Below are 12,577 nucleotides of genomic sequence, written 5' to 3'. Positions count from 1 at the left end.
AACTGAAGAGGTATGTCTTGCGTAGGACTGTCAGGTAGGCCTCATCTTTGATGTTACCTGAATGTAATTTTCACAGTTGTGTGTTTTGTTTTTCGATAAAAGAGGGCAATAGTGGCTGGAATGCAGGCAGATACTTTATGCTATTGCTTATATTGTTTGTACTGCTCAGAGAAAAAGAAATCATTATGAAAGTCTGAAATGATCAAGAGAAGAGAATGTCTTCTTTCAAATCTTGTTTTTTGAAAATCCATGCTTAATCCAAATCCAAGACAATAACCGCGTATTTTTGCTACTGCTGAAGAACGCGTGCGAGCAGACAAAAGTAAGTGTCTCGTCTCGGAGTGAAATCCAAAGTAATTTTTATAATGAAAATAACAAGATTTCAGGAAGCCTCAAGACCAAGGAGGCGAGCTATTTCTGAAGAGAAAGAGCCTGAATGAGGGTTGATAAGTGCTGGACATTTCCTATAAATAAGCTCAAGGACGTTTCATAGCTTTACATGCAAGACAAATAATTGCCATAACCCTGACATAATTCTCCATAAAGTTATAAGGATATACGAAAAGTAAAGGAAGTAAAAGGAAAGTATTTGTGGTTCATAAGGTTAAAAAGTATCCATAACTTTTAAAATAATGACATCATTATGAAACACTTTCTTTTCTATTGGCTAGCGCTCCAACACATTGTACGTGATAGGGTAAGGGACGGGACATCTCTAAGCGGTTGACCAATCACAACAGAGCTGGCCAGCTAACCAATCAGACCAAACTGGGCTCTGGTTTCAGGGTGAAAAGAAGTGCTGCAGCACAAGCATTCTGAGAAAAATAAAGACCTTTTGAACATTAAAGCATGGAGACATGTCACAGTAGAGACACTAAATACTAATATGAACCTAAAATGTAGCTTAATCCCCTTTAACCCCATCACAAACTTTTTGGACGGCGATTAGGATGCATTCATGGTGCCCTTAAAAAGTGATAACCAGTGAGTCAGATCGAAGTGCCAGCTAAATGAAAGTGTTTATAGATTGAGATGCTCATGGCTCCCCTCTAATTAGGTTTTTATTTCAGCCTGAGGGTGTTTCTGCATGAAAGGTTATCATCGCATATCCGTTATGTTTCTTTTATATGATGGGAAATGCAGGCATGGGAACCTTGCCATAATAACAATATGTGGCAGAGAATAAGATAGGATCACATATCATAAAGTTTACTGCAAGATAGAAAGGGTGGGGTAAGGAAGTAGATGGGGTGAAAAAAGATAACCAATAGGGATTCTCCGATCGCCAATTTTGGGGCCGATCGCCGGAATCAGCATTGGCCGAGTCGTATATTTTTATATCTTTAATAGCATATTGTGCTTATATAGGATGCTGAAGAGAAGTGGTTGGGGCTCTATGTTAGGAACTGCATGCCTCTGACCCAGGACCACATACATCGGGAGATTATTGGATGTGGATAGTTATGGCTTGTCTCTCAACATGTATTTGTTTGACGATATATATGGATACTTTATAAGAGGCCATCAGACTGCTAGCATGGCTAGATGCCTGATGGTAGTTATGATGCCAAAGCTATATTCCACCTACATTTGCGATTTCACAGTCATGCTCCCCAGAGAATGCATCATTTTAATTTTTTTAGAGCAACTTCACGATATTGGTTATTACGATTAGGATATTCACATCCTGGAGATGCTATCGATCATCTCTATGACAGACAATCAAGAGCCGATCAATGACATTGTGAGTGGCAAAAACAAGCTCGCACATGGCGTTCATGGCAATCTGGCGGTATTAAGGCGTTAGAAAAGGAACAGTAAAATAGCGGTATGCATCGTGCGTGTAGAGCAAGAAAATCCTGCAGCTTCTCACCCGCTGTGATGGGACCCGGTAGGGGCGGAGGCAAAATCACACACCTCATTAAGTGACGGCCTGTCCACACAGCGGCGTGCGTATGAGGCTTGCGCGACATGGCCGGACAGTGTCTAGAAACTCGAGCCAACCATCCGATGGCACATGAATCCCGCCTCCATTAAAAGTTTGTTTACAAACTCAGTCTGAACACACAAGCAGGCGGTTTGATTGTCGCTAGAGCGTTGTACTCGGCATATCTCAACAACAACCAATCTTGATACTGGACTGATATTGCATTCTGCAGAGGCTCACAAAGTTTGAACATGAAGGTTAGCTCCAACTTTTTGCAGCGAGCCACCGCCAGCAAAAGCATGCATCTCGCTCACTTCACACTTCCACAATGCCAGTTCGGCGAAAGTGAACGTCACCCATTCAAAGTGAATGGTGAAGCTTTCAACGCACGCCGGCTGTGTGGACGGGCGTAGAGTTAGACCTAACACACTTAGCTAATTTATCACCTCTGGAACAAGCTAAACTAAGATTATACATGTTTATTCTTACACTGTCGGGTCCCTCATCACGGATCAGTGAGGCTGCTGAGATAGCTAGACAGTCTGTTCAGGGAGAGAGAGAGGGAGAGAGGAAAGAGAGAGCGCTTCCGCTCATTTCTCCCGTGTTATTCTCCAAAAAGTGAATGTAAACTTGATAAATGACTTCATTTGAATGTAATAATTAGTTGGTTGTTGTTTTGAGGAAGCGGCGCAGTGAATGAGCGCCCATTAACTGAGTTTTAAAGCATAACTTGAAAGGTCCCCATAGGCCTCCGCCGCACTCGATCGGATTGGGCGATGGTATCGGCCAATGCTGATTCCGGCGATCGGCCCCAAAATTGGCGATCGGAGAATCCCTATTGGTTATCTTTTTTCACCCCATCTACTTCCTTACCCCACCCTTTCTATCTTGCAGTAAACTTTATGATATGTGATCCTATCTTATTCTCTGCCACATATTGTTATTATGGCAAGGTTCCCATGCCTGCATTTCCCATCATATAAAAGAAACATAACGGATATGCGATGATAACCTTTCATGCAGAAACACCCTCAGGCTGAAATAAAAACCTAATTAGAGGGGAGCCATGAGCATCTCAATCTATAAACACTTTCATTTAGCTGGCACTTCGATCTGACTCACTGGTTATCACTTTTTAAGGGCACCATGAATGCATCCTAATCGCCGTCCAAAAAGTTTGTGATGGGGTTAAAGGGGATTAAGCTACATTTTAGGTTCATATTAGTATTTAGTGTCTCTACTGTGACATGTCTCCATGCTTTAATGTTCAAAAGGTCTTTATTTTTCTCAGAATGCTTGTGCTGCAGCACTTCTTTTCACCCTGAAACCAGAGCCCAGTTTGGTCTGATTGGTTAGCTGGCCAGCTCTGTTGTGATTGGTCAACCGCTTAGAGATGTCCCGTCCCTTACCCTATCACGTACAATGTGTTGGAGCGCTAGCCAATAGAAAAGAAAGTGTTTCATAATGATGTCATTATTTTAAAAGTTATGGATACTTTTTAACCTTATGAACCACAAATACTTTCCTTTTACTTCCTTTACTTTTCGTATATCCTTATAACTTTATGGAGAATTATGTCAGGGTTATGGCAATTATTTGTCTTGCATGTAAAGCTATGAAACGTCCTTGAGCTTATTTATAGGAAATGTCCAGCACTTATCAACCCTCATTCAGGCTCTTTCTCTTCAGAAATAGCTCGCCTCCTTGGTCTTGAGGCTTCCTGAAATCTTGTTATTTTCATTATAAAAATTACTTTGGATTTCACTCCGAGACGAGACACTTACTTTTGTCTGCTCGCACGCGTTTCAGCAGTAGCAAAAATACGGGTTATGTCTTGGATTTGGATAAAGCATGATTTTCAAAAAACAAGATTTGAAAGAAGACATTCTCTTCTCTTGTCATTTCAGACTTTCATAATGATTTCTTTTTCCTGAGCAGTACAACAATATAAGCAAAGCATAAAGTACTGCCTGCATTCCCAGCACTTTGCCCTCTTTTATCGAAAAACAAAACACACAACTGTGAAAATTCACATTCAGGTAACATCAAAGTGAGGCCTATGCATCCAAATTCTCTGTTTTATTTTTTGGGTAAAAATGTGAAGGTCGCTGCCCATATTAAAATGAACCAACCTGTAGTAATTTGGTTTAATAGCCTATTTATTTGTACCAACAATTATGTTTGTAAGAGGAAGTACGATGTTAATTTACTGCAAATAATAGGAACAAGTGTTCTTAATGGATATGTCAAGGAGTTGTACCTACATTCAACATAGTTTTGACATTTGGCTGAAGACACATTCACAATTGTTATGACCTGGCTCAAAAGGCCACAACAAAGAGGAGACACCATATCAACGGTTCACAAAATATTTATTTAAGCAAGTAATCCAAATCAACCAAATTAATTTAAGTGCAAAGTAGGTAAAGCATGAGGTGTGGACGTCAGTGGTATCAGTAGTGTAAATGCAGGGTGAGGGTTGCATGGACGTGTATGTGTGAGGGTGTTGAGGTGCACAAAGTAAAGCAACTGAAGTAACTAGTCGCATACTCAACAGAACCGGGTGGCTGTAGGAGAAAGCAGAGAGGAGCAGAGAGGCTCTGGGTGTTTCTCAATGTCGAGGACGCTTGCTTGGTAGCACATGTCTTCCGAGTCACTTCCTTCAGAAGCAAGGCAAGAATCCTTCCTGGCATTCGGAAAACGAAGAGTGGAACAGGCTAGCAAGTGTGCAGGTGTGCGTCATATGAGAGGCCCCGCCTTACATTTCCCGCCACAGAATTGGGGAAATTGGTCCGTGCGCAAAGCATTGTGGGGATTTTAAGACTGCAGTGCAGAGTCTACACATGTGCAGGCTCGAAATTTCTCCAAATGAAGTACGCCGGGCTCGCTAGAATTCCAAGTATGTTGGACATTGGAACAGTCCTTCGGCAGCACTCGATTACGTAGTATGCTTGAAATAGTGGCTCTGCAGCAGCTTTCCTCTACATTGAGAAAGACCCCCTGTCAGTGGCCGTTTGTCAATCTCAAGGATGCTGGCTTGGTAGTCGCGTACTTTCAAGTCACTTCCTTCAGAAACAAAGCAAGTATACTTCCAAACCCGTGTCAGCGCGTCAAGAAGGATGCCATAAGAGTTAGATTATTTTTACATACTTGGAGTCGTTCCATAAGTCGTTGCCTCTTGAACCTGACATTGCTAAGCGAGTGAATCGGTGACTACCAATAAAATAATTCCAGTTTAGGAGATATTTTGTGTGAAAATGTGTGTAGTGTGTGAGTCTTGTGCTTTTGTGCGCGTTTATACTACGTCGCTCTTGTGTTTCAGTAGAAAATAGAATTAACAGAAAGAGGATCGACCCAATCGACGTACGCGCGACCTAACGACGTTGGTACGATTCGATTCGAAATTCAGAATGCTGACAGGTCAACAAACAATCATCGTACCAACAATCGAGCACTAATTTGTGAGCATTAATCACTGAACCTAGATTGGGTTGTTGCGTGCTGTGTTAATGTTAGTTATAAGTCTCCCCCAACTGGAAATCTGATTGCCGTGAGAAGTTGAGTTGAAATGATTAACTTTGAGACGGTAAAAAGGAAACGCGAGTGGTGTGTTACGGGTATATTGTGTTACGCGTCGCTGATCGGTTGTTCTACAAATGGTGAATGTGGTTGTTCGTTGTGTGTGTGTACGAATTTACAAATTATGTGTCACCAGAACGCATCTGATGACGGCACTGGTGTGGGGCACTGGGTAAGTCTACTTTAGATACAGTGAGTTGCGTCGTGTGTGTGGTGAGACAAAGTGGCGATGATTATCTCTCTTAGCACTGGTCATCCTAATGTTCCATAAAATTCCAGGTCATATGTCCGTTATTAATGCTTGTGAAAAAACGTAGGCCGCTCCGGCATATATACGGTCGCAAATCCACCTTACTCTTAATAAACGTTGAGCCACTTTTCTTAAGTAAACCTACGTGCCCAAAGGGACCGTTAATCGGTCTGTTTTCAATTTTATATAGTATTTACATCTGTATTACTGGGAGTTATACATCGTGAGAGTGACGATAGCGATCGCGGAGGTCGTTGATTCCCCGCCCTGTAGAGATTGCCGCCCAAACTGGGTTAGTGTTTTCTCGGCCGCGGTCGATTGGTTAGTACGTCGTCTGACCAGGGAGGCAAAAGTTTGGTCTCTTCACCACTTTATTCTCCACGTACGTCGTGTCCGTCATACTTCTGTTTATTTCTCGAAAAACTTGTAATTATCGTACCTCTTGTACAGGTCATCTCTGTGATTGTCATGACTATACTCTGCAGACTTTTACTCGTCGAATACAGGAAAAGTTGTAACCTTTCACTTTACCTCATCTGACGTTGACCTTACTCTTCTTCTAGTTAATTTGTTTGTAAACCTACTATGTACAAAGACTTTGCTGACTCCATCTATGTTAGTAAAAGTGTTAGTGAAATTTTTTCGCATACCTCCGTTTCATGAATCGCCTAACTTAAATTTCGTTACTGTGAATAACATTAAATCGACAACTCTAATTAGTTCAGTAGGAACTTTGTTGTTCTTACACCAGTACCATACTTAACGAAGGTGTTGTATTATAAAGGAGTAGTGCCGTGCATAACTGAAGTGAACTATTTTATTCGATTTCTCATGAGTCTCAAACTAACGAGGAGCAGGTACATTGTGTTTCAGTGAGTCTTTTTTCCAATTTCAACGGCACCTTTGATGGTGACTACATTGTGACGTTACGAAGGTGAAGATTACCCCGGTACTCACCAGGTTACTTTAACATCAAACATAAGTAGCCAGCATCATGAACCGTTCCGCGTAACACCTTCTTTTCTCGGAGAAACCACTGACTGAACGGTATCTCGATGTTGTCAATTTCCTAATTTGGTAGTTGTAATACCTCAAAAAATAGGGACGTCGGGATATCGGTCTTAAAGTTGCGTGGAGTCGTTTGAAATTACAGGTTGGGTGACGAGAGAAGTCTTTGAGGACTCGACAAAATTTACATGGAGGCACCGATAAAGACATATAATTTATACGTATATCCGTTCTCAGGTTTTGGTGAGGGTTCACTAAAGGAAAATCAACGTCTGCAGGAGTAATGATCTTATTACGTAAACGAAAACATAGTTTAATTTACATACTTATACTAAGGCCGTACAAACTTCCAGACTCTCACAGGGTCACTTTTACTTTTATACCCTTTAACTCAACCGTAGACAATCAAAAGTGGATACTTCTGTACTCCACCCTCGAACTAGTAAATAATATGCGTGTTCCTTACCGTTGGTTCTATATGTTATAGCGACTCCGTTTTAGTTTGTGAGAGTTTTGTGATTAGAACAGTGTTAAAGATTTCTATTTATTAGAATTACCACAATAGATACAACCCCAGTTAACCTTCACCGTCTCATGTAAATTGTTATACATATCAGACACTGTAGGGAAACAAGTGACTGTTTGACTTTGGACTGATTAGTGTTAGAGATGATAATGTGAATAGGTTACTTTATACATACTCAGAACATTCGCCTCCACCTCCATCACGGAGTGATAAGACACGACCGTTGCAGAGATAGACTTATCGCTCACCAGATGCACCGTACACTTTAACCAACAATGCGACGACGTTGTAGAAAAAACAGTCACGTCTCAGTCAAGCGATAGGACCTTACCTGCAAACCACACAGACGAAGAGCAACACAGATTTAGCCACCGGCAAATCACTGTAAACTACTACTGCCGGCCCTCACTTGAGATCGATGGAACCCCGTAGGTAGTGACGTCAGCTAAGGACCACCGTAGACATTACAGGACCGTACTTTGTAACACCAGCCTTAGATAACAAATGTTGAGAGCTTAGAGCTCCTTTTGACACCGAAGGTTCGGTTATAATAGCTTCCTACGATACCAGTAGCTAACGGCGGAGTCCTGACAAGGTTAGAGGTCGTATGAACCTTAAGGTGCTCCGGCGCAGGAACACTATAACCCCCTTTAAAAGCTCTGACGTGTGCCATCTGAAGCGCAGGAATTTTAGGGGTGTTACGAAACGCGTGCCTCGTTAAAGTTTTTGGGAACACCTCTTACCGACTTGGCTGCGTCGTGTGTAAATTTACATTCACTACAATCACCGCATCTTGTTTTTTTTTTTTTACACAAGCCATTTATACAATGAAACATGTAAGACAATAGTGGTTTTTACACAAAGGTACTTTCATTTCGTTCAAGTATTAATCTATCTGTACCACTCCATCAATAAAAGCCGCATGTCAAATACAACTTTGGCAATCCTCCTCTCACCCGTGTGAACAATCGGACAAGGTAAAGAAGAAACAAAGGCTNATTTCTGGTTGGATACTAACTGCTTGTACCTGTACTTTGCACAATGACAATAAAGTTGAATCTAATCTTCGTCAATTAAAAGGTCCCCTATTATACTGTTTTTCATCAATATATTATAGGTCTCAAATATATACAAAACATGTCTCTGAAGTGTTTGGCTCGAAATACCAAACCGATCATTGTAGCATCCCATAATCCCCTCTGTTTCAGCCCTGTTTCAAAAGTGCTGATTCTCTGTCTGTTACTTTAGATGAAAATAAGGAGCCACTCCCCACGCCCTTCAGAGATATAGGAGGAGATTCAGGTGATAAGGTGGGCGGGTGCTACCTTGGTTGGTGATTGGCTAATAGTTGCACGACCCAAAAAATCGTCATAAAGTGGCCAAAATCTGATCAGCTCATTTTCAGACAGGTTTATTCAGGACAAAAAGTGAGCAAATATTTTTTCCTGAAACTTTCAGAATCTCTTTACACAGAGGGGAAACATGTTGATGTATAAAAGACATGAAAAAGTGGATTTTGCATAATAGGTGACCTTTCAAATAAGGCCTCATTTGTTATTAGTTCGGGAAAGCGTACGAAATATTTTAGAAAACATAATTCCCGTAACGTCACGCATTCACCACATTGAAAAAAATGCATACATATGTATGCATCAACCCGCTGCCATTCACTCACATTAAGTGAAGTGGAGACTTTTTAATATGATTTTCCGTTTCTCCAACCTTTCCAGCACTTTGATATGATTTGGCTGTCTATCTTTTAACAGATTAGGCAATTATGCATTTATAACTCCTCAGATTTCTGTCTCGGGAATTCATATTTATTGTCTGGTCCTGAGTTGTGTGTTTATGAAGAGGGAAGTTTTCACAGGCGTTTCCAAGTATAACTCTTAATGTCCACCCACTGGCCCTAGAGTGTCAGCATGTGAGTGTACTGCATTGCACAACACACACAATGTAAGCTCTGTCAAAAATAATCCTATGCTCCAATACTGAATTATGAGGGGAATCTATGAATATGGATTTATTAAGTGTTGTGTTTCTACACTTACTGTATAGTGATTATTTATCGAGCCTCACATTCCTCGATGAGTCAAACACACATTTTTCACGTTAAGCGGAAGGGAAATGAAGAGTTGAGAGATAATTCTCTGTGGACTCATCGCTATGAAAAACTTGTTTTACATTACACAAATATAATTATTATTAATATAAAAATATTGGATTTTTTCTTCTCTAGTTTGAAACTCTGGGTTTTTCATTATAATAAGCTAATAAAGCTTTATTTATAAAGCACTTTTCATTATGGTTTTATTTTTTATTATTTTCTATTTAAAATGTTGTATCACTATTACAAACTCTCTTTTATTTTGTTTGTAATTATTTAGAATTCTCTTTCCTAATCATTTTTATAATTTATGTATTTGTTATTAGTTTTTTGATTATTATGTATTTGTAACCAAGGATTTTACATATATTTGTTGTCCCTATTGCTATCTCTCCTTTATTTTATTAACAATAATTATTTCTATCTCTTTTCTCCATACATTGTTGTTATATTTAATTATTTCTTATACTAATCACTTAATTATCACTACTACTAGCTCTCCACCTATTGAGGTATTTATCAATGTACATTTTCCCGTCAAGAAATGGGCAACGAAAACTGAATAGCTTGGTCTTCTTCCCCGAAAAACTCAATTAACAAAACCATGGAGGAAAAAAAACGAGTACAGCTTTAATAGATATATACTTAGGCTCTTACTTTGAGAGTGAAATCTGCTCCAAGTGGGCCGGTGATTCTCAGGATCTCCTTATCGGAAAGTTTCTGGAAGTCCAGGGTGGTGTTCTCCAGGAGGAACTGCCCCGATTTATCCAACACCAGCTCACCTTTCACCCCCTGCAGGGTCTTACTCTCCACGTCTAGAAAGAGGAAACAAAGTGAAAGCTTGAGCAAAAGGAAGTTTGTAGGTTAAAATACAAGAAAGATTCAACATCTTCGATCATCATCATTTCTTGTCTACATTTTCTGAACTGAAACAGCAAATTAAAGGAAGAGCAGTGACCTCTTCACTGTTTTACCTCCCCTTATCCCTGGCCTAATAAGGGTCTTGTGTGATTTTATCCCTGGCCTAATAAGGGTCTTGTGTGATTTCAGCAAGGACTTTTCAACAAAAACAATGGGGGAACGCGGGAAGCAGCAACCAGCAGACACATGGTTACAATTTAAGAGCTTTTTGGCCAAAGAGAAAGAGGGAAATATTAAATGAAAAATCTGTCCATTCAGAAAATCTTTCGACCTGGCCCAGGAAACAATCTCTAAACTAAGCGTGGAAAAAAGCTAGATGCTGAAATGGAACATTTGTTATCGATTTGAAACAGTGTGGAGTCTGATGCCAGCACTTTGACACCAGAGAGATCTGCTGGAAGCCTCACACCTTCTCTGAGCCAGGGCAATGGGGAAAAATAAATATCTGGTTATTCTGTGCTGAGCTACTTTCAAAAGCAGAGCCCAAAATGTAATATATTTCATAATGAAATGTTGACTTCACAATGCTTTTTGGGCGAGATATTCATTAGAGGTCAAGCAAGTATAACTTATAATGGAAAAGTAATATTTCTTTTGAATCGCAAGTCTTTTAAAACACAACATGACCGGCAGTAAAACTCCCAAAGCACATGCAGAAAACTTGTGTTTAATGTGCAGGTATTTGGCGATAAAAAACAAAGCCAAATACAAATATCATGTTCAACTGTTTTGGATGGAAGGGCACCCTGGACCTACCAAGACTTACACAAGTGATCCGGGCCTTTCAGGACCAGGCGAACATGACGACTCTTAAAGGGGACGGCAACAACCGTGTCCTCAGCTGCAGTGAGACATTGAAAAAAAACAGCTTTAAGTATATCATTAATAGTTATACAGATCACAAATACAGATACAATAAGAACACTGATTATTATTTGAATTTGTTGAAGTGAGATACTTTACTTTTTCCTGATGCATGCTGGGTCTTGTAGTGTCCTCGCACCAGTCTGCAGGATGAGCCGTCTCCATTGCACACACCGCAGTTGTCCTCCTTCACTGCGCTCCCCAACTCATGATCACAACCTACAATCTATCACACATAGACAAATACACAGAGATACTCAGATCTTGTACTTCTGTAAAAGTACCAGAGTGCAGTGCAGGAATACTCTGTTACAAGTACAAGTCCTGCATTCAAAATGTTACTCAAGTAAAAGTACAAAAGAGTTAGCATCAACATATACTTAAAGTACCAAAAGTAGAAATACTCACGATGCAGATTGGTCCATTTCAGAATAATGTATATAATATGTTTTGATTATAATTATTGATGGGTTAAAGTGTTATCAAAGGCAGTAAAGGGGCTGCAGGGTAGCTTGCGTAACTAAAGTCTTATTTAAGTGTAAACTATATTAATATAGCACCTTTCACATAATTAATTCAAATCTGCAAAGTAACTAAAGGTGCAAATTCAACGTAGTGGAGTAAAAGGACACCATTTACCTCTGAATTTTAGTGGAGTAGAAGTAGAAAGTGGGTTAAAATTGAAATACTCAAGTACAAGTATCTCGTAAATGTACTCTATACCACTGCAAATACATAATTCATAACAAAACATTATCCAAAACTTGTCCAGCAATATGATTTCTAATTTTCATTTTTATCAAAATAAATAAACTGTGAAATAATAAAAAGAAGAACAAAGATACTTGTAAAATTCCCAGTAATATTATGTTGAGTTAGTTAAAGAAGATGTCTTCCTTCATACTATTGAAAGGTTATAGTAAAAATATCAAACCATCCCTCAGGGCTCTTCCATATTCAGACCAGATGTATTGTTTCTACTTCTACAATACCCTGCTTAAACTGTCCCCCAGTGTTTTTTTTAAACATCATCCGCAATCATGCCTAGTTGATTAATGGAGTTTTTAACTATTTCTGTCGGTAAGATAAAACCAGAACCACAGTGTGATAATAAGCCTGGTAAGAGAGACTCTGCACATACAAGGAATGGGACGTCATTTCATTCAACCGGGAGAAAATGCATTGTAAAGTGTTTCCTGTACTGTCACTCAGATATTATCCTCATTAAAGATTCATCTGTAAAGCAGATGTGGAGACGTTAGTATTGTTGGTCAACCAACTGTTTAAGTTTTATTGTTTGAATAACAATACAAAAAAACATGTGTTATGTTTTATTTCATTTCTTGCACAGAGCTTAATTCTTAATTAATGAGCTAAACAAGACGAGAATATACT

General features: G+C 39.6%; 1 protein-coding gene across 2 annotated transcripts in view; it reads right to left on the bottom strand.

Moving 5' to 3' along the window:
- Nucleotides 1-12,577, bottom strand: part of adamtsl3 (ADAMTS-like 3) — a 43,108-nt gene that overhangs the window by 19,613 nt on the left and 10,918 nt on the right. For both annotated transcript variants that reach the window (XM_010794573.1, XM_010794571.1), the window contains exons 5-7: nucleotides 11,282-11,408; nucleotides 11,085-11,159; nucleotides 10,055-10,212 (exon numbers count right to left, since the gene is read on the bottom strand). In XM_010794573.1, coding sequence (XP_010792875.1) covers nucleotides 10,055-10,212; nucleotides 11,085-11,159; nucleotides 11,282-11,408 — 360 coding nt within the window. The remainder of the gene's footprint in view (nucleotides 1-10,054; nucleotides 10,213-11,084; nucleotides 11,160-11,281; nucleotides 11,409-12,577) is intronic.

Source organism: Notothenia coriiceps, unplaced genomic scaffold (assembly GCF_000735185.1).
Source record: "Notothenia coriiceps isolate Sejong01 unplaced genomic scaffold, NC01 NC01_scaffold00037246, whole genome shotgun sequence".
Classification (NCBI taxonomy): domain Eukaryota; kingdom Metazoa; phylum Chordata; class Actinopteri; order Perciformes; family Nototheniidae; genus Notothenia; species Notothenia coriiceps.
The sequence above is the reverse complement of the archived record's forward strand: the minus strand, read 5'-3'. Positions and strand labels throughout refer to the sequence as shown.